The sequence below is a fragment of the Crotalus tigris genome, unplaced genomic scaffold (genome assembly GCF_016545835.1).
Source record: "Crotalus tigris isolate CLP2741 ecotype Arizona unplaced genomic scaffold, ASM1654583v1 scf7180000018160.1183395, whole genome shotgun sequence".
Classification (NCBI taxonomy): Eukaryota; Metazoa; Chordata; class Lepidosauria; order Squamata; family Viperidae; genus Crotalus; species Crotalus tigris.
Genome location: NW_024096855.1, coordinates 355,310 through 382,880, shown reverse-complemented (window position 1 = coordinate 382,880; position 27,571 = coordinate 355,310). Strand labels below are relative to the sequence as shown.

Sequence of the window (27,571 nt, the reverse complement as noted above, 5' to 3'; positions counted from 1 at the left end):
GGTCAGTCCCTGTGGGCAGCAGCTTTTCTTCTCTCCCTCAAAACTGTATCCCTAAACCACATTTAAAGGATAATTTTAAAAAATGACAAAAAACATCTAAAGCTGCATGAATATCACCTGAAATCTGGTAAAAAAAATGGAATGAATGGATTTCAAGATACCATGTACATTATATTTATGTGGACTGAATGGAAACAACAAAAAAAAAAAATTAGAATTGCTCCAAAAATATTTTAAGGCCATCATTGGATTATTTGAATATTTAAGCTAAACGTATAGTAATTTCCTTATCTATTGAGCAGCTATCTTGTTTACTCTTATTTACGAGCAGTGTTCAGGCAGTATAGGGAATAGGGCTGGCATCATCAGCAGAGAAAACTACTACCACATGCCATTTTGTTTTCTTCAACATACAAAGAGGTTTGGTTTGGTTGCATCATGATCTTAAGATGCTTGAAAGGTATTATTTTTTTCTTTTTGAAAAGAGATGGATCACTTCTAAGAGTCTTTTATGCCTAAGCCAAATTAGAGATAACAATGCATGGCACTGAAATAGCGTGTTCAAATAAACCTTATTCAGTAAACAAACAGAAGTGGCCAGGGTATTAGGGTTATGCAATGCTCCAGTCTGTATTGGAAGAAAAATATTGGAAAGGACAGCAGTACCAAACACAGCTCTTACCTGTGGTTCATTAAAGCACAGAAAACAGCTGCATTCCCAAATCACTGCCAGCTTCTGCGTTCACATTCCTGCCTATTTTGAAGCAGCTCTTTCAAATCAGATCCAGTTCATACAACAGTGCTTTCCTCTATTGTCCGGAATGCTTTTTATTGCTTAAAACTTTTTTTTGTCCTTTCTGGGCAGATCAACACACTTTAAATAAAACAGTCTCATGTTTTGGTTTCAGCACCAACCACAATGTTTTACTTTTTAAAATGTTTATAATACACTTTAACAATGCCAGCTTTTAACTTCCAACTTTTAATTTAGAGCTTCCAACCAGATGCCAGCTTCCTGTTTATTATTTAATTTAAAGAATCTAAAAAAAAAATCATAAGGTGAAGTAGGAGGCTCTAAGAGCATTGTCAGTGGGGGAGTGATGGCTATAGGCATGTGAATTATTCCTTGAAAATAGGGATGATCCCCTCCCAATCTTATAATAATATCTTATAATAATCTTTTAAATAATAAAATAACAAATTAGATATTTTTCTAATCACCGAAAGAAAAAATTCTGGATCTGTTTGGTCTAATGTTATTGCCTCCTAAGAATTTCTTTAAGGGTAATAGAAAATGTCTGGGCATCCTTATGAAGGTTTAGTCCCTTGTTTCAGATGGGACCATCAACCCATTTATTATGCAGCTAAGCAACATCACCAGTGCTAGTAAATGCGGCATTTGCTTCCTTTGGAGTATTTTAATCAAATTCTTGGAAGCCAGAATAGGAGATTAATGATGCCAGTTCAGGGTAGAATACAACCTGAACTTGGGTCTTCCATCATCAAATGTAATATTGGGAATACCTTTGTGGCGCAGATGCTATAAGGATATGATTAAACGACATCCAAAGAAGAAGACCTATCTATAGAAATAACATGTTAAGTAAACTTTAATGTCATATGTACATGGATTGTATATAACTGAGCACCAGAATATTCTAGATGGGATTTTTTTTTCCCCAATAGAGAATATTTGTAGTAGCTCAGGGTTGAAATGAGTGCTCTTTGAGCTTGTTTTCTCAAAGACATTTCATTAACCAAACTAGGTAACATCATCAGTGCTAGACTGTCTGTTGATGTTACCTAGTAGTTTAGGTAATGAAATGTCTGCAAAAATGTCTGCAACTCAGAGAACACCAAGGACTCCTCATGGGATGTTTTTCTCTTTACCTTGTGGATAACTGGACTATTACTTTTTTGAATATTGGCTAAAGTGAGGGGAAAGGCATGTTATTTTTTTTCAAAAGCTATTTGAATGATGGTCTGTACATTTTAAGGTTTCTTTTTATAAAGTTAGTCATATAACCAGCCTATAAGTTCAAAAATACTTTTATACTCGCTGACTCAAAGCCTCTTATGGATTTTTTTGCATAAAAATGGAGAACAACAACTTGGACTTATGGTGTTGATTAGACAGAAAAGATTATAAAAAGAAGAAGAATATGATGAGGTTAAAATATATTTGTACTCCTAACTGCTATGAAGAATGTTGAAAGCCACCCTCCTTATATCTTTTTTCTTTCTTACATCTTTTGCTTTTCTTTGATTAGTAGTTTTTTATTTTTTCCCTTTTTTTTCTATTAGTTTGTGTTAGATGTTACCTTCTGGTTTAAAAGTTTTAATAAAAATTACATATTAAAAGCCTTTTAAATTTGACTGGATGAATAACTTAACCTTCAAAATTGAATTTTAGTTTGAGCTTTGATGCTACAAAGGGTTCCATAAATTTTCAGGTGTATAATTCATGTGTGAACGCTGCAATGAACTTGGCTGAAGCCATTTTTGCTTTGTTTTCGGTTGCCACAGTAATGGGGGGGGGGGAAATGAGTGATTCTAAAGTTAGACTAAACAATAAACTATCTTGTGGGAACTAAGGTTGTTGCTGCCTGGGTTTTGGCGGGCTGAGCTTTCCATTAGAAAGCCTGCCAAAGTAGTTTTTTATTGGGAAATGTGATTTGTGACATAGCAATGGGGTGGGAAGTCCAACTTTACAACATTGTAACCTTTGGGAGGGAACTTCAGTCTTGGTTTCACTTTTGACTGTACCGATACTTTGTAGCCAATAAATACATTCTTTAAGGAAACCTCTTGCCTTGGAATTCTGTTTTTACTGGTCTCATCTATCGGAACCATGACATCATGCTTCTACTACAATCAACTCTGAAACCAAAACAAGCTGTATTTCTTTTCTAAATCAAGCTCGTACTTTAGAATGGCAATTGGCCAGAGACCATTATTCTTTTAAAAATTGATGGGGTCCGACTGAGCAGTGCTACAGCATTCTTTCTCCTGTTATGCAGAAAATAAGTAGCTGACACATCAGTTTTTAAGAATCCTGCATATGAATGCAAGGTTAGTCATGTGTCTCCTGCAGTGCTCTCTCCCCACCCTGTGGTGATTCAAGGAAATACATGAGGAGGTTTCTTGCCAGATACAATTTTTTAGCTATGAGGATAGGAAGAAAAGGTTTTTAAGGGCTAAACAATTCACCCAGAACATCCCTAACAAGAGGCACATGCAAAACACAACAGGACAACTGCTGAAGGTACAGTGCAAGCATCTTCAATCACCACTATAGCATCATTTTATTTTATTTTCTCTTCAGAAAGTGCCTCTAAATTTGTGAATAGTCAAATTCCATGGTTAAACCAGTTTCTATTGTTTTGGCAAGGAAGCACAATCTATTTCAAGTCCAGGAGAGAATAGCATCGGGGTTCCTCTCTTTGGCTATGGCTATGCAATGAATGTATGCATTCACTGCCATTTTTAATTAAACTGTAGCTTGCGATTGTATTTTGAACCTGCCCAGCTAGATGGCTGATCTCAACATGCTAAACAGACTAGAACTGGATAGTTCTTTAATGTCAGATTAACAAGAAAGTCCAGGATTGTTACTAGACTGAGAAATTTACAAATTATCCAGGAATAAAACATCAGCAAAAAATATCTGTGCTGTTGCCAAGAAAATAAAATGTGTCCATAAGGTTGAATTCAGTTCAAGGACTTTACTTACATTCTCCTAGAACAAGCCAACTTTAAGCTGTGGCAATAACATGTGGGCAACTGAAAATATGAAACTAAAAGCTTGACACACTGGAAAGAAGTTTCCCTGTATAACAATTTCCTTCAGTGTGCAGACTAGAGTGGAATATACTCCAACTGCTATCTGCTATTCCTGTTCATTTCAACTCTCTTTTTCACCCTTTGCTTCTACTTCAGTTCTCCAAATAAACTAGCAGTTATGATCAGGCACGCAAGTGTTTTATATAATTGTGTAGCACCTTTTCCTTCTTTAAAAAAGTGGATTTGTGGAATTTTAAAATACTTAAAGCAAGTCAGCACCTTCCACTTAAGCTTTAAACAACATGATTCCATAGACAACCAAGGAAGATTAATTTAAAACAATGATTTGGAAAGTATCCCTTACAGAGTTGAAGAATGGCCACTTCTACATACACCTAAGAAAAAAATCCACTTATTCAGAGTATCAAAGGTGAAAATCAGGGAAAGGCGGGATGTGGCATTAATTTTAAGTGTACAATGTATTGACCTTCCGAATTCCAATATAAGAAAAAAAAATGACGCATGTACAAATCCAGTGTGCTTTCTCACAGCTGAGGAATTCATGGAAATAGGGAGAAGAGCAAAGATCATTATAGCATTCCTGTAGCACTCCTGAGTTTTAAAGATATGTAGTCTCCTATATTATACCACACTTTGAAGCTTCATGTGCTTAAGTCTTTCCAGCTACACAGATTACCCTTATTAAGAGAGGTGAAAAAAGACAAAGCAAAAGGGCAAAAGGGTGATGAAATAGTCTAGATACTCCATGAAATTGCCATACAGAATGTGCACGTAAAATGAGCTTTCCGAGAAATGAATTTTTTCATGGAATAGAACCCTTCAGATGTGTGAGGCAGTTTATGGTCCTCAAAAGCGCTTGACATTACAAAGTGGGTAGTCATGTTTAGTTGCATAGACTGACTCGGTTATCCTTTTGAAGGCATTAATTAGTTTTGCTAAATCCTTGGCCACAGGCTTAAGGTTCTGTCTGGACCATAACATCAAATCTTATACAGTTGGACTAAGAAGCAAATGCTGACAAATGCTTATTGTTGTCTAGGTTATTCATATCAGTGATCGCCCAGAGTCTATTAAACACAAAAAATACAGCATTCTTTTAACATTTAAAAATAATACTATACACTCCATGTTTCATTAAGGCTTTCGGTTGATTTGCACCTAGCATTTGCTTATAACTGCTTATACATTTTGAGTGTTGTTTCAAACATTATTTCTCGTCCAATAGAATTACATTTGCTATTTACAAAGAGAATCCCCAACAATTGATAACGGATTAGCTCATATACAAAACTTGATGGGTTCTATCATCACCACTCAAGGTTGTCACTCATATGAGGTGGGAATCTTCCATTTGTTCTCAGTGAAGCAGAACATTCAGAACAGCTTTCATACAGAGGTCATTATCCTCTTCATAAAGAGACACACCAACCATGGACACACAAGGCAGGGCTCCATCATTCAGTACTAGCCTAAGCACGAACTTTCAGTTAATCTTGAAAGAGAAAACGGCAAAATGCAATATATATATATATATATATATATATATATATATATATATATATATATATATATATATATATATATATATATATATATATATATATTTATTTGACTCTCAAGACTTTGCAATGAATTAGGGCATGTTAAAATGCTTAGTTGCATTAAAATATATTTTATCAAGGTGATAAATATTTTTTTAAAAAAGCTTGTATAAAAATAAAATATCTGCTCCACAAGTAAAAGGCAAGCACAAGTGATCTTCTGAAAGCCCTTTGAAGCAGCAAAGACTGCTAAAGCAACTGAGTTATATCTTTGGTATAAAAAAATGTAATTGCTTGCGAAGCATCCGTGCTATTGGCATGGAAATTTGATGCTGCCCTGTTTATTCTTACTGTCTTCCTGATGAATCTTCCATGTATAACATACAGATGTTGCTAACATGTCTTCCTACGATAATTGGGGAAAATCCCAGCACCTTCTTGGCTTTTCCCAGGACTCTGGAGTCTAAAATGAAATGATAATATGGATGGAATAATAATATTGATGGAAAGGTGGAAAAAAGTAAATCAGGTATGTAAAACATAATGGATTTTCTTTCAACAAATATTCCACAAAAATATCTTGCTAAAGTTTTACTCAGGGAGAATCAATTATAAATATAGTGACAACTGACTTCTACAGAAGGATATTTAAGCCAATTTTAAGTGATGGATTGTTTGATCTTAAACAGACAAACCTGTAAATCAAGTTACAACTTTAACATACAGTATGTGTCTAAAGTGTCTAAAGATATGCAAAACACTCTCATGTGTTCTATACTATCCCAATAATCTTATCTTTTCAATTTTAGACAGAAAAACATTTTCGTTTACTAAAACTGAGAAGAAAGGTAATTCCCAAGAGTACTAATGTCAATAGAATAGAATAGAATAGAATAGAATAGAATAGAATAGAATAGAATAGAATAGAATAGAATAGAATAGAGCTGGAAGGGACCTTGGAGGTCTTCTAATCCTGCCCCCTGCTCAAGCAGGACAACCTATACCATCTCAGACAGGTGAATGTCTAGTCTCTTCTTGAAAATCTCCGGTGATGGAGCACCCACGATTTCTGGGGGCAAGCTGTTCCACTGGGTGATTGTCCTCACTGTCAGGAAGTTTCTCCTTAATTCCAGGTTGCTTCTCTCTTTGATCAGTTACCAACCATTGTTTCTTGTCCTTCCCTCTGGCGCTTTGGTGAACAACCTGGCCCCCTCTGCCTTGTGGCAGCCCCTCAGATCCTGGAATACTGCTATCATGTCTCTCCTATTTCTTCTTTTCTTTAGACTAGCCAAATCCAAGTCCCACAGCCGTTCTTTGTATGTTTTAGTCTCCAGGCCATTGATCATCTTAGTTGCTCTTCTCTGAATTTTTTTTCCAAACTCTCAACATCTTTTTTGTGATATGGTGACCAAAATTGGCTGGAGTATTCCAGGTGTGGTCTTACAGTAATATACTAAATTAACAATTGAATTGCAGACTATCAAAATTAAAACTTTGAACTCTAATGACAAGGGAATGTCAATGTAAAATAAGGAAAAGTGAATGAGACAGAGAAATCAACCTATGACAAAAGCAGACAGAATTTAAGAAAACCGATGGATTTTATTGGAACTAGCTTTGTGCTTTAATTGCATGCATTCCCCTTCTTGCTCAGCCCACATCCACCAAGGTTAGAGCTGCGCTAAGATGTGTTTGATAGAAAGCTAATAGAGCCCTCTTTTAAACTGGCTCAAGTCAAATATCAAAGTTTTATTACCTGGATTCCAGCAATACATGAAGAATGCTAACCCTGCAGCAACACTGAAGCAGGCAAGAAAGAATGCAGGACCTAGAAAAGGAAAGAAATAAAAGCAGCAGGTACTTTGTTTTGTCCTTCACATTTCACAATATATTACCATTTTTTCCTAATGCAATGAGAATTATGGATGTCTTTATTTCTTGTAACTCTTTTTATCATCAGCCTTTTAAAAAGCTTGCTAAAAGAAAATCTCTTCAGGGATTTAAATTATACATTAATAAAATAAGTTTGGCTTCCCTTGGCTGTTTAAACTGTAAAATAATACCATCTAATAGAAACTATGTGATTATAGATCCCTTCCCGATGGGTTATCCGTGTTCACCTTCCCAGGCACAGAGCTGAATAAGATACAGGGGGATATGATAGGACTAATGATAAATATCTCCTCCTACAATCTCCCTGCCAACTGTATGCTTTTCACATCTACACATGTTAAGTGTAAAAATCTGCCAAGGGTTATGTAATCAAATACAATTGGTAAATTGGTTTAAATATGCAAAAATATTTTTCAGAGCTTCAGAAATTTAGAAGCTTGCATTATTAGAGCTGAAAGCAAACGTACGTGTCCCAGGCAGGATCCAATTTGGATCAGTCACCGGGATCAGAGGTTTTGACTCATGCTGGAGCTTATGCTCAGGTAAACTTCTGGTCCTAGCGACTAACCCAGATTGAATCCTTGCTTACAGGACCCTAAAGCCAGAGGTACATTTCTTTTCCCCATCCAATTTGTGCCCACATAGTAAAAGCTATGAATGCTGAGCCTTTTTCAGACTAGATGATATCGACCAATTCCCATCTCATTTAATTACAAATGATGACCACTGGTAACCCAAAGCTGATCTCCAGGGGTTCAAATAGGCTATTTGTGTATTATTATTATTATTATTATTATTATTATTATTATTATTATTATTATTATTATTATATAAAGGGCAGGGCCTCAACCATTTGGGAGATGAGTATCACTCATGTAGCTGTTAGGATGAAGACAATGAGCACAGCCCTAATGGTACAGTATTGAATGTCTTTTTTAAAAGAAAAAGAGAGAGAAAAACCTGACATACTTTGACTAGGGATAGAAAAGGAGCTGGGTGTGTAGTTTTTTACATTATAATAGGCTCCTTAACAAAGTGCTGGGTTTGGTACAGCATTAACAACCTCTACCTGCTGAGTTGCTTCCCTACCTTCAAAGGAAGAACTGAAGAAAAGAAAAAAGGAGTCAGGGGCCAGAGGGCAGCTAAAGGGAGCGTTCCTTTTAAAAATTATATGTGGAGATATCATAAGAGGAAGTAATGCACATATCTGAACACTCAGGAGCCTGCCAGGAAACCCAGCCAGCAGGTAAATTTAAGTTTAAAACAAAGTGTCATTGTTTAAAATTATTACATTAAGGTAGTACTTTCGTTAACCTTATTATTCATATGCAGCCAACAATATTTTATACATGTTATTTACCCCTGTCATTTAGAATATATTTCTCCTTCTCAGGGTTTATCCCTGTGGAATCTGAGGTTTCTAGAAACAAAAGCAATACACCGAGTTAGTGCTATATACAGTCCAACAAATTTCGGAAACAAATCATAAAAAAGTGAAAATAATGTTCAAAGTAATATAATCAAGACAATATGGCCTCTAACCCTCGTATGGACATTGTCTTCTATATTTAGCCTATTTCATACTTGTGTTTTGCTGATTTGCTGCTGCATATAAAGAGAAGGTTCTGTCATAAAAGCATGTTGGTATAAATGACATTAGATGTTTCAATGCTTGACTGGCAATTTCAGGATATTTTTTGTAAAAGCTCCATCCAGAAATTCATACGTTCGACATAAGAAAATGCAGTTTGTAATGTGAAATCAGTCGAATTTAATTTGTGCTGTAAAAAAAAGCAGCATTACCAGTAGATTGCAATTTGATATGCTTTTTCTGTATGTCTGCAATTGTACCAACAAACCATATCTGGTAAAAAGTTCAGATTAAATAAATGGTGATTATATACATGCACATGTATACATACTAAGGAGTCTAGGATTGGCATTTTTTCCCCTTCTTCCTCTTCTTCCCCTTCTTCCTCTTTCTTCACCTGGATTGAAAAGCCTTGTTCCTATGGAGGTTTTTTTTTTTTTTTTAAGTTGTTTCACAGCAAGACAAACTAACCAATTTTCCTTCTCACTCAAAAAGGATTTAATTGTGGAAGATATTTTCAATTATAGCTATTGCTTCCTGTAGTCACTTATTTCTCTGTGATATTCATATCTCATTCATAACTTTTGACATTTGTTTGGAATTTTTTTTTTATCCTCAACTGCACCAGCAGAAATAAGCCAAGCTTGGACCACGATCAATAACTTGAAAGGAACAGCCTCCCTCGACCTGTTTTCCAGATGTGTTGTGATTTACTTCTCCCTCCCCGAAACTAATTTCAGGAAGTCCTCGACTTACAACCAGTCATTTAATGACAGTTCAAAGTTACAATGGACTTGAAAAAAGTTACTTATCATCCATCCTTGAAGTTATGACTGCTGTACCTGGTTGGAGTATCCCATAGTCACCTCACATTTCCTGACATTTTTTTGCCATTTTCTACCACCCATTGGCTAAAATGGGCTCACGTTTATGACCATGTGGTTCTCTTAGCAACAATGGTTTGCTTAATGATAAGGTGACCAAACGTCCTCCTTTAGGGAGGACAGTCCTCCTTTTGTAAGTTCTGTCCTCCCTCAAAAAGTGCCCTCCTTCATGTCCTCCTTTTCGATATTTGAAGACTAATCTGCAGGGCTTTTTTCCCCCCTCATAGAACACGCAGAATGGCATTCCGGCACCTTTTTTTGATGGTTTTTTTTTTTCAACTTTTCCATGAGCTGTGCTACTCCCACTATTGGTTTTCGAAAGCCAATAGGAATTGCTGCTGAGCGTGCCAAAACACCCGGCTGGCAAACTTTGCACATGCAAGTTGTCTGTATTATTGTTGCAATAAATAAAATGTTTCTTTTATTTACGATATTTTTTTCTTCAATTTATTTGTGTCCTCCTTTTCATTGTAAAAAATTTGGTCACCTTATTAATGATCATGGTGACTTGTTTAACAACCACTATAAAAACGGTCCTATAATTGAGTCCAGTCACATGGTGCCTTGACATACAATCACTACACAACTTAAAACCAAAATTCCAGTCCCAATTGTGTCTTAGTCAAGGATTACCTGTAAGACCTCTAGATGTGGTTAGCTTTGAGTCACTATTGTATTCAATCACTATTGGCAGTAAGTAGAACATATAGTACTTATTGTACTTAGCATGTCAAACTTTAACTTGCTTGCCATAAGAAAAAATGAACTATTTTAATCCCACTTTCAAAACCTTCCACACAGTATGTCTGCCATAGATATTTGCATTCTGGAGTACTGAAGCAGCATGATAAGAAAAGCCATCTGAGAATTTGGACTAAATCTGGATACTCCATAATATGTAATTTTGTCACAATGTCTCCTAATATTGATTTGCATATAGCTGGAACGTGCCCTTGGTGCAATTCTCAGACATTTGTTTAAAAGCCAGCTGTTTTCTATCTGAAAGTGCTCTTCATCCCTCACAGACAAAGCTCAGTGCTGTATTCAAAATCAATGTTTGAACACTGAGAATGGGTCTCAGAAACCAGCACTTACAGGAGGGAAAAGCTCCAGCTGACAGAAGTGGTAGAAAGTCTATGCTTCCAGTCTCTTTTCTCATGCACACTGCAAACCCACGGAACTTGTAAAATTGACAGCAAAGCCTCAGGGTATCATTATACACAGCTGCAACATGTAATTTGCACTGGAAATCCATGCAAAAGTCTAGCTTTTTATTGTTTAAAAAAGGGGGAAAGCTCAAGTCCAAAATCGTACGACAAAAATAAATGTGGTTGACTGATCCCCTTACTTTGTTCCTGGAACATGTTTAAAGAGCAGAGATTTTTTTTTTTTTTTGGCCTTCTTAACTATGAAATACATTTGGAAAGCTTTTGAAAATATAAGCCCTTATATTGGCCACTTTCAGGAATAGGAAAATTGTGAAACAGTTACTAGGGAGGCAATATGTCCCACTGGTTATAGCCTTTCCATTGCAAAGTACAGTGGAAGAATGTTGTATTAAAAGATTCAAATCACTTAACACCAGACAATCCATATGTCTAATAAAGGCCTTTAAAATGAAGCATGCTCCTAATTCCCATCATTGCTGTGACACAGACAATGGCAATTGGGTATTTTATTGCTATCACTATATAAGCTAATCATGATTTTTCCAAACAATACTACAGTATAATTTTATGCACTGCCTTCCAAGAGTAAATTGTATTGAGTTCAACGGAACAGGTTACAATTTCCTGTTCAGCTCATATTTTGTTCCACAGCTGCATCTGCAATCTATTGCCCATAAAACTCAATTGACTCCCTCCCTGCTTCTGTCAGAGCAGTTGGTGGTCTCAATTCCCTGGGAGAAATACAGGATACAAGTATGATTACTAAATCTTTCCTTCAAGACAGTGAAGTACCGTATATTGCAATAGGTCAGAGATGCTCTTTGCTAGTCTGTTGCTCAAGCCTCACATGCTTGCTATAGCCTGAACTGCAAAAAGAACTATTTAAAGCAGAGGTCCCCAACCTTTTGAGCACCAGGGACCAGTTCCGTGGAGGGAGGTTTTTCTGCGGACCAGAGGGTGCGTGGTTTTGTGTGCTGCCTGTGGATGGGGCTTTGCTTGTTTGTGCGGACCGGTTGCTGGCATGCCTTGGTACTGGTCCATGGATCGGGGATTGGAGACCCCTGATTTAAAGGAACATAAATCAACCACTCAAATCTGTTATTCCAGGGGTCCCCAATCCCTGGTCCGTAGAGTGGCACTGGGCCGTGGCATGCCAGAAACCGGTCCATGCAAACAAGCAAAGCCCCATCTGCAGAAAGCAGGCAGTACATGAAACCACGCCCCCTCCGATCCATAGAAAAACCTCTCTCAACGGAACTGATCCCAGGTGCTCAAAAGGTTGAGGACCTCTGTTTTATTCTATTACTTCTATAGTAGATATCAGATATTAGAGTTCTTGACACTATTTTAGCTAGGAGAGCAATACAACATACTAACAACTAAGTCCAGGCAACTAATAGATAAATTATAAAGAAAAGTCAAGGCTGTCTGGGGGAGGCAAGGATGGAACATGCAAACTCTAACCTTTATATACTTGTATGCCATGTAATCATACAAATGCAAAAGAGCAGACTCATGCCGTATTATGTCATAATGCAAGCTTCATTACTTTGGTATTACTATGGACAGGAGCAGAAAACCACAACAATACATCTAGTTTTCAATGAAGCTTCTCCTGTCCATTGTACAAATAGTTTACTATGAACTGAGAAACCTGACAAATGATGTACAATGCTAAAAAGTAACCCCGTCTTAAAGTTTAAGTTAGCACATTAACCACAGTCAAACTAAGCAATATTATTCTGATTCCAGACTGTTGGAAGGAAATCATAGAAATAACATTTGAAAGGAACATAATTTGATAATCGAGAAATTTTCCTTCCCTTACAATTCAGAAAAAGTAATCAGGAACTGCAGTTCTTGACACTGTTTTAGATAAGCTGGTATGCCAGAAACAATGCAATGCCTGCTTATTACAGCAACCACAAAAGAGAAGCTTGCATATCAAATCAATTGAACTGGCATCATAATATTTTAATGCAAATATGCTTTCTAGATTGAACACCTGCAAATTGTTAAGGGGAATACAGTACATCTATGGTTCTTTGCTACCTGCAATCTATTTATTTGAACAATTCACTTTTGTAGTTTGCCAACAAAATGAAAGGATTGGATATGTTAGATATTGAATTCTTGCTAATTTCTGACCTTGTTTGCTTACCTGCAAATATTTCATTACCAGGCTGGGCAACATTATCCATGCATGGTGAATGGGATTTGCTGTCAATTGTCTGATTATATACAATAGACTGCTCTGCTAGCCCTGGTTGTGATGTGGCTTCTTCGTTTATGGTTCTTTGGGCTCGGGTATTGTTTACCTGGTGCTGTTTCTTGCTTATATTGGTTTTAGCTGCCAGTGAGAATGTGTTTGCTTTTCTGACTTCTGGTTTTATCTTTTAAATGGTGTGGAAAAGGGTTTATCTCTACTGTCTGTTGATGGCCAATTTGCCTGATTCCTGGCCAAGCTTCCAAAAATTCCCTAGCCGCTGCTGCTTTCCCCCTCCCCATATGGAGTACCCCACCGCTGCTTTCCCCAGTGGCAAAGGTGGAGTTTGGGAGGCAGCAGCAAGGCATAGCCCAAGCATGGCCCAGCCACAGCAGCAAAGCATTCAAGAGGCCATTATATCTATATTCTAAATATGAAAGTCGGTTTGGTGTAATGGTTAAGGCAGGGGTCCCAAACCCCCAGTCTGTGGACCAGTACTGGGCTGCGGCATGACAGCAACCGATCCGCACAAACGAGCAAAGCTCCATCTATGGGATGCAGGCAGCACACAAAACCATGCACTCTCTGGTCGGTGGAAAAACGTTTCTCCATGGAACCAGTCCCTAGTGCCCAAAAGGTTGGGGACTTCTGGGTTAAGGCACCAGGCTAGAAATCTGAAACCATAAGTCAGGCCTAAAGCCAACTGGGTGACCTTGGGCTGATCACTCACTCTCAGCCCTAGGAAGAAGGATGTCAGAATCCAATTATATTTCATCTTTAATTATCAAACATAGAAACTCCCAATTCTGCCTTCTCTGGATTCTGCCATAAGAGGGAGAAAAGGGGGAGAGCAAAGGGGCTTTATGGCCCTCACTTCCTTCAGCACACTTCAAAGGACTGAATGTGTGTTTATTGTGGCCTCTAAGCTTTAACATATCAAAGAAGAGTAATTGCCTTTCATGTAGTTATCTGAAGTCTCCATCCAGACGGAAGAAGAAAGGGGATGGAATTGTGATACTTGAAACTATCACTGGAAGGGGGGTTGATTGGGTGGGACTACTGGGGAACCCCTTAAAACCTTGAATGGGAGAGCTTGGACCCCAAGTCCTGTCTAGCATGCCTGCAACATTTTCTCTTAATAAAGGATTCCTGTTGGAAGAATTATTCCAAGAGTTCTGTCTTCTTAAGATGCAAAGTGGGGTGGGTCCTTACATTAGACAGGACTTGCAAAATTAATCCACCTGGAAGGGAGACCCTTGCCGGGGGATTTTGCAAAAATTTACCATGTCAGACAATGGAGCAGAGAGAGGGGGAAAACTCCCTGGAAAGAGAGCCGATGACCCAGTTGGAACCTTGCCAGATGTTGGGATCCGAGAGGCCAGATTCCTCAGGAGAAGAAGTGGTGGAGACACAGGACCACAAGCCTCGCTGGTCGATGGGCGTTGGAAAGAAAAGTGAGTGGGGAAAGGAATCAAGAAAGGTGACCTGAGACGGGGACAAGCACCCAGAATGGACAGAGGAGATGGAGAAATCCCTGCCTCGCAAGTGAAGAGGGAGGAAGCTGGGCACCAGTACTCAGACTGGATCCCCCTTTTTTTAGACGAAAGTATTGAACCTTGGATGAAGAGGAACTCTCAGTCCCTAGGAGAGAGGAAATACTGAACCTACGGCTGCCCCAGTTCCTGGCACGCCGCAAAGGGACGAGACCCGAGGGGGACGTGGAACCTGAAAAACCCAGGGGACATCTACTGATCCAGGAGCTCCCACCCCTACGGGCACCATAGATGGCAAATTTGGACGAGGCACTACCACCCAAACAGAGGCAAAAATCCATTCAAAGACGTTCAACCGTTGGAAGTGAAATTCAAAGCGGGACGACAACACTTTGGGATTTTTCCTAAACCCCAAGTCCTCAGCTACATGGAGGAATATGGGCAGGATATTCCCAGCGACAAAGCCCACATCCGGATCGTGCAATCTGCCCTGGATGGACCAGCTGCGGATTGGGTAGTGAACTTGCATGACTCCAATGCCCCAGAACTCAGTACCTTCAACCGTTTCATGTCCTCTTTGAGAAGACGATTTGAAGACCCCCTGGCTGATCGCAAAGCCCGTGAAAGAATAACAACGATGAGGCAGGGCAACCGCCCAGTGGCTGAGTATACACAAGAATTCCGGGCCATTGCCAGCAAACTGAATTGGCCAGAAGACATCCTCCTGGCCATTTCAAAGACGGACTAAAACCATGATCTATATGATGCTTGCCTCGCCCCGGAGGGGACCCACATCGACTTGAGGAATCTCTTTTACGCGGCAAGGAATCGTTTTCCCACCCTGCACCCTCCCGTACGTCTTGGAAAGAGGAAGCAGAGATCTGCCATATTGAAGAGGCACGCCGAGGAAACAATGGAGCCGCCCCCGCCTGAGCTGACACACCAAACCGGTAATGAAACATCGGATAAAGCAAGAAGCAAATGAGATGTGTCAAGTGCGGGAAGAGGGCGCAGAAGACACAAAACTATAAGGGCATCGAGCTGGTCGGAATGCCGCTCAAAGGCCCCCAGCACAACCCAGACAGATTCCCGATCAACAAACCCAGAGGGTATTCAGCTAAGCCAAAAGAAACAGCCATGAAAATGATGGAAATTGCAGAAACCCCCACCTCTGCTCACCAAGGGGAAAGAACTCCAGCCTACACCACAGGACCGGTGGATGCCTCAGATGACAGCTCGGAGGGCGACCCCCTGGTAAGTGGATGCATCACACCCATCTTCAAAACAGTGACTATATTAATCACCCCCATGCCCGAAGCTGTGAAGGTGAAAGCCTTAATAGACTCTGGCTGTACCCGCTGCCTCATTAGCCCAACACTAGTGGGGAATCTGGGCATCCCATCCAGGAGACTGGAACAACCAATCTCATTTCGGCCAGCTAGATGGATCCCTAGCAGGGGGGGTGCCAGCTACCCTAGCCACTTTGCCAATACATCTCTCCCTGGGCAACCATGAAGAGGACTTAACGTTTGTGGTGACCCCAGGTATGGAATGCCCAATGATTCTAGGGATGGAATGGTTGAAAAAATGGACCCCCTGGGTAAATTGGAGGACGACAGAAATCAAATTCCCGAAGGGGGACCCTATGGACTTAAAACCCCAAGGGAGGCTACCAGAATCAAGAATAGAAAAAGCATCCATAGGAGAGGAAAAAAGATTAACAGAAATACCAGAGGAATATAGGGACCTTGCTGAAGTCTTCAGTGAGGAGAGGGCGAATGAGCTTCCCCCCCACCGACCCACAGACTGTACCATTGAATTCAAGCCTGGGGCAAAACTCCCGAAGCCCAGATTATACTCCATGAGCCCAAAGGAGAAGGAGGAAATGGAAAGATTTATAAAAAAAAACCTGGAGAGAGGTTTCATTGAGCCAGCCAAGCCTAAAGTGGCTGCCCCGGTCCTTTTTAGAGAGAAGAAGGATGGCTCCTTACGTTTATGCGTGGATTATAGGGCCCTGAATACAATCAGTGAAAGCAACCTATACCCGCTGCCCCTCATGAAAGACATGCTGTCACACCTATCGAAAGGGAAAATTTTTTCTAAACTAGACTTAAGGGAAGCTTACTATCGAGTAAGAATCAAGGAAGGGGACGAATGGAAGACTGCATTTAACTGCCCCATGGGGTGCTATCAATTCAAAGTCTTGCCATTTGGATTACAAGGGGGCCCTGCAGTCTTTATGCAATTAATCAATGACGTTCTAAGGGAGCACCTGTTTAAGGGGGTCCTTGTTTACTTGGACGACATTCTTATCTTTACCGAAACAAAAGAAGAACACGTCAAACTTGTCAGAGCGGTTTTAAAGAAGCTGCGAGCCGCTCACCTATATGCCAAACTCTCAAAATGCGAATTCCACCAGGAAAGGATAGACTACCTAGGCTATCGCATATCCCCACAGGGCATTGAAATGGACCCAGAGAAGGTCAGAGCAGTATTAGAATGGGCACCACCCCGCACAAGAAAGCAACTACAAAGTTTCCTGGGCTTTGCAAATTTTTACCGCCAATTCATCCCCTCATTTGCACAGATAGCCTTGCCCCTCACTAACTTACTAAAAACGAAGGGAACATCCTCAGTAAAACCTAGCCAGCCACTAAAATGGACAATGGAGTGCCAAGCAGCGTTTGAGAGACTAAAGAGACTTTTTTCTGCCGAACCAGTACTAAGGCACCCAGACATGGACAAGCCCTTCATAATACAGGCAGATGCAAGTGATGTGGCAGTGGGGGCTGTGCTATTACAAGAAAATGATGATGCAGTATTGCAACCCTGTGCATATACATCTAAGAAACTCACGGAAACAGAACAGCGCTGGCCCGTATGGGAGAAGGAGGCTTATGGGATACGTTGGGCATTACTCACGTGGCGACAGTTCCTGGAAGGCAACAAAATCCCCTTCCAGGTATGGACTGATCACAAAAATTTAGAAGCCCTGAAAACTTCCAGGAAACTCAATCCCAAACAAGCCCGCTGGTCCCAGCATTTTCACCAATTCCAATTTAAGCTCAAACATTTACCAGGAAGAAAGAACTTCCTGGCAGATGCACTGTCTCGCATGCCCCAATATAACAGCGCACGAACCACAGACTCTAGACCAATAATGGCAGAGTCACAACTGGCAGCGCCAGTAACCACAAGAACCCAAGCCAAAATAAAACCACAACTGGACAGCCAACTGGGATTGAATTCAGAAAAAGTTTGGAAACAGATGATTGGTTCCAGAAAAACAAACATGTGTGCACAATGAGAGACGGATTGCCTTGGGTAGGGGAAAAGTTATATATACCAACAACTCAAAGACTAACTTTCATGCAACTTTGCCATGACACAAAATCAGCAGGGCATTTTGGATTTGTAAAAACTTTACACTTAATTAAACGGCAATTTTGGTGGCCATCAATAAAAAAGGACATAGAAAGTTATGTTGCCAGCTGCCCAACCTGTGCATCAGCAAAGAGGTTGCAAGGGAAATCGCCAGGGCTGTTACAACCAGTGGCAAGTCCCTCAGCCCCCTGGAGGGAAATAGCCATGGATTTTATAGTGGAATTGCCTGAAAGCAATGGGAATACTGTTATCTGGACAGTCACGGACCTATTTTCCAAACAGGTGCACTTTATCCCTTGCCAAAAAATTCCCACTGCAAAGGCCTTAGCAAAACTTTTTATCCAGCACATTTACAGATTGCACGGGGCACCCCAACGCATCATCTCTGATAGGGGAGTGCAATTTACGTCTACATTTTGGAAGGAATTTTTATCCCTCTTAGGGACCACTCAGGGACTGACATCTAGCCATCACCCTCAGACAGATGGACAAGCGGAACGCTGCCAGTCGGTACTTGAGCAATATTTGAGATGTTTTTTAAATTTCCAACAGAGTGATTGGACGGACTTACTTCCTTTTGCAGAAGTTGCCTACAATAATGCAGTCCACTCCAGCACAGGCTACACTCCTTTTCAAATAGCCAACGGCCAAAGTTTCAACCCTATGCCAGAGTTAACCCCAAAAGAACCAACGATCCCTTCACTGAAAGAATGGATGGAAAACCTACAAAACACCTGGCCAATAGTCAGAAAATCACTAGATGAAGCTAGGCGGGCATACAAAGCACAAGCCGATAAAAAAAGGGTTGAGCCTACACCATTCATTATAGGAGAAATGGTGTACTTATCTACAAAATACCTAAAGTCCCTACAGCCCTGTAAAAAACTTGGACCAAAATATATAGGACCTTTTCCAATTAAAAGGATCATAAATCCAGTAACAGTAGAATTAGAATTACCCAAAAACCTCAGGCAAATACACCCAATTTTTCATTGCAGCTTGCTGAAAAGAGAGCATCAGTCACCTCTACGGCCAAAAATCCCCCCCCCACCACCTCCAATCATGGTGGAGGGGGAACAACACTTCGAAATAAAAGAGATCCTTGACTCTAGGAGATATCGTGGAACAACTCAGTACCTAGTTGCCTGGAAACACCTCCCTGCCTCACAAAATGAGTGGGTCCATAAACGTCACGTCAGAGCCCCGAAGCTATTGAAGAAGTTTCACACAGAGTATCCTAACAAGCCTAACTAAATTTTTTACTTGTATTTTCTTTCAGGTGGATCTCTCTTATTGTTAAGAGGGGCCGGATGTCAGAATCCAATTATATTTCATCTTTAATTATCAAACATAGAAACTCCCAATTCTGCCTTCTCTGGATTCTGCCATAAGAGGGAGAAAAGGGGGAGAGCAAAGGGGCTTTATGGCCCTCACTTCCTTCAGCACACTTCAAAGGACTGAATGTGTGTTTATTGTGGCCTCTAAGCTTTAACATATCAAAGAAGAGTAATTGCCTTTCATGTAGTTATCTGAAGTCTCCATCCAGACGGAAGAAGAAAGGGGATGGAATTGTGATACTTGAAACTATCACTGGAAGGGGGGTTGATTGGGTGGGACTACTGGGGAACCCCTTAAAACCTTGAATGGGAGAGCTTGAACCCCAAGTCCTGTCTAGCATGCCTGCAACCATTTTCTCTTAATAAAGGATTCCTGTTGGAAGAATTATTCCAAGAGTTCTGTCTTCTTAAGATGCAAAGTGGGGTGGGTCCTTACATTGGCAAAGGTAAACCAGTTCTAAAATTTTGTCAAAAAACTATAGGAGCTATTCCAGACAGTCCTCAAGAAAAAACAACAGCAGCAACAGCAACAACAACAGCTAAATATACAAAAGGAAACTGGACTGGAAGAAGATTAAAATTGACGAAGAAATATTGACAGCCTACCCTATGCTTATGACAGTACTCGGATAGATGAAAATGCAAATAGTATGTAAATGATCTCAAGGACTTAAAAGTCAAAGAACACAGTGAAAAGCTAGATTAAATACAACAAAGGCCAAAGTCATGACAATAGCTACAAAAACCAGCCTCTGACCTGGCAATGAAGGTATTGTATTGTAGTTAGGTTTACCTTTTAAAATCAACCATTGACAGGAAAAGAACCAGCAGCCAAAAATATGCTGCAGAATAGCACTTGGTAGAATTGCTACAAAGGCCCTAGAAAAGTAGTCAGTTACCCAGAATATGTCTATACCTACAAAGATCAGCGTTGTCCAGGCAATGGTTTTCCCTGTGACGCTCTATGGAAGAAGCAGGACAGGAAGAATACTGATTCTTTTAAACTCTGGCGTTGGCAAAGACAGTCATAGGTAGTCCGGAAAACAAACAAATGAACCCTCCAGAAAGCTCACTTGAAAGCTCAAAAGAACAGGCTCAATCATCATATTCTGGACACAATGTGTGAAGTGTCAGCTCCCTTGAAAAGTCCATAATGTTGGGAAAGGTGGAAGGAAAGACAAAAAAGACAACTAGCAACAAGGTGGATGGATTCAATTACAGTGGCAATGGATATACCACAGAAAGACCTGAAGGGCTAAGCTGGGGACAGATCATCCTGGAGAAGGTTGTTGAGAGTCAACATTGCTCTGATGGCATATAAACAAGCATGGCACATAATTAAGCAGAAATGAAAGATTTACAGTCTGGACAAAAATTTGGGTTGGACCCAGAGTTATGGCTTCTTAGTTTTCAGATCCTGCTATAACTCAGACTGAAGCTAAGCCTAAGCACATATCTCAATTTTCTCCTCCTTTAACTAATATTTACCACACTGAATTTTGCTTTGTGGGCTACATTGAGTTATATGCACAATTTTACGAAAATAACAACTGTGACGATATCAGAACGTGAATTGGTACTGATGTATGATCAGTTCTTGCCATGATTTGCAATTTTCTTGCCAATTAGAAACTCACATACAAATCTGGTTGAATATTATCTGTTTCAAAATTTTCCATTGTTTTCATATTTTAACATACTGTATGTGTCATAGAGACCAAAACATGGTTTGTTGCTTTTTTCATTAAAGAACAACACATGTTTTTGTCCCTGAATAGTATATGCATATTATTTTTTTTACAATAGTAATTACTGATTGTTGTAGGATGCTCAAAGCCACATAAATGGGCAGTTATACAAATCTGATAAACAAATATATAGTAATGAAATATATTGGCATAGAAAAAAAAATCATGCAGAAGCAGAACAAGTTCATGAAATTTGGGGGGAAATGGTTTGCCATTTTCTTTTTCCTAGGGCTGAGAGAAACTGACTGGTCCTATGTCATCCAGCAGACTTGGTGCCCAACACGAGACTAAAAGTCTTAGTCTTTCAGTTTCTACCTGGTATCTTTAACCACTACATTAAATTGGTTCTCACCAAAGAACTATAAGCACAAAAATGGAAGAGTTTGGATGTTTAGTAATACAGAATCTGGACAGAGATATAAACTAATTCATAATCAATGTTGGGGTGAGTTGAAAAAAAAGAATTTAAATAACTGGAACAAAGTTTAGGCTTGATCTTGAGTCTAGATATATTCTAGATATAGCTTTAGAGCCAAATACACATTTGGCATCATTCCTTCTCTTGATTAAATTAAATCTGAATCCAGTTTCTCTATATGTTAGCCTATGTTACAGCCACACAGCAGAAGCAGTTATTTCAACTGAGATAGCTCTTGTACAATAAAGCCCATAATTTTTGAAGTTCTCCTGACAGAATGCATACAGTTCACTCTGAAAATGACCTTAACCTTCTAGGCCAAGAGACAGTTTTCCAAACAAGATGATTACCATCTAATCAAAGCACAACTGAGTCCTGTCTGTCTGCAGCCTTTAACATTTTCGCCAGAAGCAATAGCACTTTCCTGTGTTTTTAACAAACAGCTTGAGAAGTCAAAATTATGCAGAAGTATATATTTAAATATATATTTGGGTATTGCCAATAACAGTTAGTGATTGTAAATAGAAATCAAATTTAATCACAAAAATCTCAAATAGGAACTGAGAACAAACTTTTAATTGCCAGAGCACTTGGGCAGCTCTGAGTATTTATGCGAAACAGAATAGCACAAGATTCACTTAAGTTTCTGAAAAGAGACAAATCAAACATAAGAATTTGGAAGAATTAAAACACAATGACTGAAGAAAGCTGAAGCATCCAACTTACTTAGAGTTTTCCTGCTCGGCAAGTTGTTATACAGATGCTCAGCATTGATGTGTAAAGCTCGGTAAAATTCTTGACAGGGTTTGTCCCCTTTCTTTTTCAAGTGAGCTATAAGGTTTGATAGCCGACTATGAAGAGGAACTTTGGGATTCCGAAACTGTAGAGAAAAAGTACTGTTTAGATTGCAAGAACTAGATTTCAGCACAACTACTGTACAATGTTAAAACAGTTCCCCATCCCATTTGTGCAGCCCATGAAAGAGGACAATACCAGATTTGTAGCTTATTCAAACTTATCAGTAGAATAAATGAGTTGACATAACCTGATGATGTTTCTTCTCTAACAGGATAGCAATAAAATGTTTTCTATGAGATGCAATATTCTTCTCTGAGCAGAAATATTCATCCTTTAAATTCTTAAATAAATAAGGAACTAATATGCTATACCAGTGATGGCAAACCTTTTAGAGACTGAGTGCCCCAAACCTGCTCCTGCCCGCCTACCCGCAGGGCCACCCACCACCTCCACAGCCTGCTGCAGTGTGCCCAGGTGGCTCTGCAGCACCATGGCGGCCACGCTCTCCACCCGCACCCCGCAGCATCATCTGCACGTGACTGGGCATGTCCCTGGCTGGGCTATTCCATGCAGGCTGTGTCCAGGGGTGACTCTCCTCTGGGGGGGGGGCTATTGGTGAGGGAGCTGCAGGGGGGAGGCGGGGCTGAGGCAACCGTGAACGTGCACACAGAGAGGGCTCTGAGTGCCACCTCTGGCATGCGTGCCATAGGTTCGCCACCCCTGTGCTATACATTCAAGATCTCTGCAGTGGTCTTAGGAATATACAATGGCATAGATAACCCTTGTTATGCATCGTTACAGGAACTGTAGTTTTGTGTATTTGCAATTGATAATTAGAGATCTTGGCTTTCACATAGCTACAGTTCTGGCCTTGTTTTTTTGTTACTTAATACACATGCAAAATAGCAGAGGGATTCTGCTATTTGCTAGTTTGCTAGTTTGTCTGTGCAATGTAACTGTATTTGATCTACCTTCCCTTCAGTCAGCATTGGCAATTCTTGCTGTATTAACCTGGTTGCCAGATTTCATGTGATTTCGTTGCAAATCCAGAATAAGAATTCATGAGTAAGCTTCATAGACCTATGTGATTGGGCTTACCCAGTAATATCCATCATAGCTGAGCAAGCAAGAGGAGAGAGAGAAATGGCCATTATGGAAAGGAGAAGCCAACCGCTGATTCTGGAACTTGACGACAATTCTCAGAGACTCAAAAGCTCATTTTTCAGTTTTGTTATCCATGTTATCCATCACAGAATCCCTTTGAATAATATCGGCCACGTGCATAGCATTATTATGGGTGGCATTTAACATATGGTACAAAATAGTTCTGTTTTTTTTAAAAAAAAGATATTTCAAGACTCCACTGCCTGCTTTGGATAATGAAAAAACTCTCAGAAATTTAAAGTCTCAGGTATTTAAGACATATGCCTTAAGACAGTTAATCTTCCTTTGTCAACTTCTTTTTATCCTCCACTGCAAATTTTTTACCAGCTACCCAGTCACATAATTATACAGATTTCCAAATGAGTATTTTCAGTTAGAAGCACTATCTGTGACAGTCTCATTTCAAATATTTTAATTAAAGTGAAGATATTTATGCTAGCATACATAAACTTTTACAATAAAGTCCTCAGAATTAAACTGGTATGGCCAACTTTCTTGCAAGATTCTGCCAATTCCACAAAAGTCATTAGGACACACTAATGATTGAACTGACATCTAATCAGGCATGCACCCTGTATATGTCCTGACCTATTATGTGCAAAATGTCCCAAGTACATTTTTTAAATTGTCCATTGAACTAGTGGGAGGGAGCAAAATTGGTATAGATGTAATGTGATTTTACTTAAGGGCTGTCATGCCTCCCTCAGAGCCTGAATCTGCTGAGGAGAATGAGCTGGAGGTCGAGGGAGAGATATCTGTGGCTTCAGAGGAATGTGGGGAAGAGCAGGCCAAGGCAGGCCAGGGCCTTTCAGGATTGGGACAGGATGAACATGAGAGACAGAGTTCAAGCGAGCAGCAAAGGCCACCACCTCCTGATCCTAGAACACGGAGAGTGGAGAGAAGGAGGGAACAATGCAGGCAGGCTCAACTACTCGGGAGGAGAGCGCCCTGCCCCTCTCCACAAGGCACACCTGTAGACTGAGACTTAAGGAGATGCTGTGGGGAGGGGCATTTGTCAGGAACAAATGCTGATTTCTTGGAATTTTGTGTGCTGTTGCTGATCTTGGAAACAACTCTCTGATCTCTTGTTCGGTGTTGTGATTTCTGCTTGGAAACCCTGAAACTCTGACCATTGAACTGTCTGACAAACTTGATTTGTGTTCAGAGACCTCGGATTGCATTTTGGCTTCTCTTCTGAAACTGCTCAGGCAGGCTTGTATTTCCACAGACTCGTTAAATTTTGGATGTATGTTTCATTCCTTGTTATCTACATGGCCTTGAGTAAACTACTCTTTAAATCTAACTGTATGTGAAACTACTTGCAGCCAGAGGCTGCTGAAGGGGTGTGTGTCTTACTTTGTTCTGTGGCTTGCCAGAAAGATGGGAACATTTGGGGAAAATTTGGAGCAATTGAATTGCCAACTGACTGCATTGTGCCGTGCCCTGGGTCATCACAAGGGTGGAGGCAGTTCCAGATAATGGTTGGATTCTGTATTTTCAAAATTGCTGGATTACCTACTTATTTATGAGTTATATCTTAACGGGCAAATTCAAATCATTATACTGAACTTGATATAACCCAACTTAATTATCTATATAAATCTATAAGCGTATATTCACATTTTGATACTATTGTGAACTGAATTGAAAAACCATAGCCTATGCATCAGTTGGAAGCATTCAGCCCTTGGAAATGCATCTGCATGCAAATCAGTTCATTCCTATTTTACACAGTAATGCAATTGTGATTTCCTTTGCTAGAGAACAGGTATGTGTGCAGGTGCAAACAAGAGACAATTACACTATGAGTGTACTAGGGAAGATTTTGTTTCAGATTGGATGTTCTGACTGCAAACAGAAGGCAATCCCACTCAGAACTCTACAGGAATATTAACAAACACATGGATACATCTCCTGCAGCTAGAGAATAAAAATTCAAATAGTGTGGGCATATGTTCATACCGTTTTGGGGTTTGATGTCATTTAGATAAGTGCGATCTCATTAAAAGAGCTTTACTTGAAGGAGCTATGCAACATTCTATGATTTAAAAATAATTTCTTATCTTCTACATATGTTTTCCTGACATATCATTGAGTATTACCACTTTGGGCTTGGAGTAAAAATTATAGTAACTCTCACATGTTCTTCTAAAAGAAGTGTGCAGTATAATACAAATAACCCCTAACCTCTCTTTTAGAATTTTATCCAGGGCAGAGAAGGACTAATTTTGTTCAAGTAGAGTAACAGATTTTTGGGGAATCCTAAATTCATAGATAAACAAAGCTTCCTGCACCACTCTTGCCTTAGCACAGGGGTAGGCAAGCTTGGCTCTTTTTTGACTCATGGACTTCAACTCCCAGAATTCCTGAGCCAGCATGGCTGGCTCAGGAATTCTGGGAGTTGAAATCCACGAGTCATAAAAGAGCCAAGCTTGCCTACCCCTGCCTTAGAAAAGAGTGAGAAGAAAAGAGTGAGAAGAAAAGAGTGAGATTTTCTCCATTAGCAAGTTTCCCACTCTGTATATATGCAAGAAACTACCGTATATTCCGGCGTATAAGGCGACTGGGCATACAAGACAACCCCCAACTTTTGAGAAGATTTTCAGGGTTTAGAAAGTCGTCTTATACGCCAGAAAATACAGTACAATATTGAATTTCTGTTTATAGATGAGCACAATAGGAGCTCCATTCCTTTGCTGCTAGAAAGCGAGTGTTGCCCACCACTGCTTCCCTAATGCTTCCTGAACTCAGCTGGTATTTTTTTCCCCATATATTTTATTGATTTTTTAAAATATAAATCACTCAATAGTTGGTAAACAGTGTGTTTGCTGGGTTTACATTTGTAAAGAAATAGCATTAACAATTGGTTTCTATAATCTATAATCCACATAATACATTTAGTTGATTTCCCCTTTTCCCCAAAATGTCTTCTTTGCAAACCTTGAAATAATATAGTTCTTATTATTTTGATAAAATATATTTAATCTTTAAATATTCCATTTAATGTGCCTAATCTAATCCTTTAGGTCTTATTCAAAACATTTTTTTTATATACATTATAATTTCCCTAAATTCAGACACATTTAATTATCTAAAACATTTCCTTCATCTAGGCCATTTCAGCAGTATTATATTACTTATATCAAGAAATAAAACAAAAGGGGGGGAGGATACAGTATTATTTAAGGAATTCATCTCTCTTAGAATGACATATGTATTCAGAATATTTTCTGTTTCTTTAACCATATTCAAACAAATGTTTCTTTTTTAAATATTCTCTCTGGTAGATCCCATCATCTATTTTCTTAATTTTCACTTTGATCTTTTTCCTTTGACCAGTATCTTTCTTAATCAATGTGATTTGCTGAATCAAAAAGTTTTTCCATATATTCATGACTGCTGCTATAGGTATAAGAAGTAAATCAAATGTTTCTCTTTTTTTGTAGATGTAATGTCCTTAATTTATATAGCTTACTGTTTTCTACTATTTAATTGCTTTTCCTGAAAAAGAATAAAGTGATGGGTGATGTAGAAAAATGTACGTTTTGTCCTGTTAGTGCTTATTTCTGTAAAAAAAAATAGGGCTGGCCACTAGGGGGCAGATTGGTTTTAAATTCAGAGAACAGCTACCTGTATATTCCGGTGTATAAGACAACCCCCGACTTTTGAGAAGATTTTCAGGGTTTAGAAAGTCATCTTATACGCTGGAAAATACGGTACTTACTCTTTGTAACAGTGATCAAATATGCTGACCTTCTATTCACAACTAATCTACCTTGTGTTTTTTCTGGTGGTACCACTTTGTAAACTTTGGTTCAAGAATCCATTTTCTTCCATTCAAAATGGAGGGACGGTTGGTGAAGATGACAAAACTCGCTCAGATGGCCAAACTGACTTCTCCAGTCAGAGAAAAGACAATATCTCCTTTTTTTGCACACTGAAAAATCCTCATGGATTTTTTTGTGTAAAACAGAAAAAATAAACTTATGTATAATACAGTTTTGATTATTAGGCAGGGGAGATTGTAGAAGCAGAGAGTCATTGTGTAATTTTAGATAAATGTATAATTGTACTTATAATGGCTGTAAAGAAAGATCAGAAGTCACTTCTTTGTATCTTTCTTTTTCTTTTTTACTTTTAT

At 39.3% G+C, this 27,571-nt stretch overlaps 1 protein-coding gene across 3 annotated transcripts in view; it reads right to left on the bottom strand.

Moving 5' to 3' along the window:
• Window positions 1–5,416: 5,416 nt before the first annotated feature.
• Window positions 5,417–27,571, bottom strand: part of CARD19 (caspase recruitment domain family member 19) — a 45,335-nt gene continuing 23,180 nt past the window's right edge. For 2 of the 3 annotated variants that reach the window (XM_039348555.1, XM_039348556.1), the window contains exons 3-6: window positions 22,195–22,348; window positions 8,599–8,658; window positions 7,102–7,173; window positions 5,417–5,808 (exon numbers count right to left, since the gene is read on the bottom strand). In XM_039348555.1, the coding sequence (XP_039204489.1) occupies window positions 5,693–5,808; window positions 7,102–7,173; window positions 8,599–8,658; window positions 22,195–22,348 (402 nt within the window). In that variant the 3' untranslated portion in view covers window positions 5,417–5,692. The remainder of the gene's footprint in view (window positions 5,809–7,101; window positions 7,174–8,598; window positions 8,659–22,194; window positions 22,349–27,571) is intronic. The other variant, XM_039348557.1, reaches the window with a different exon arrangement.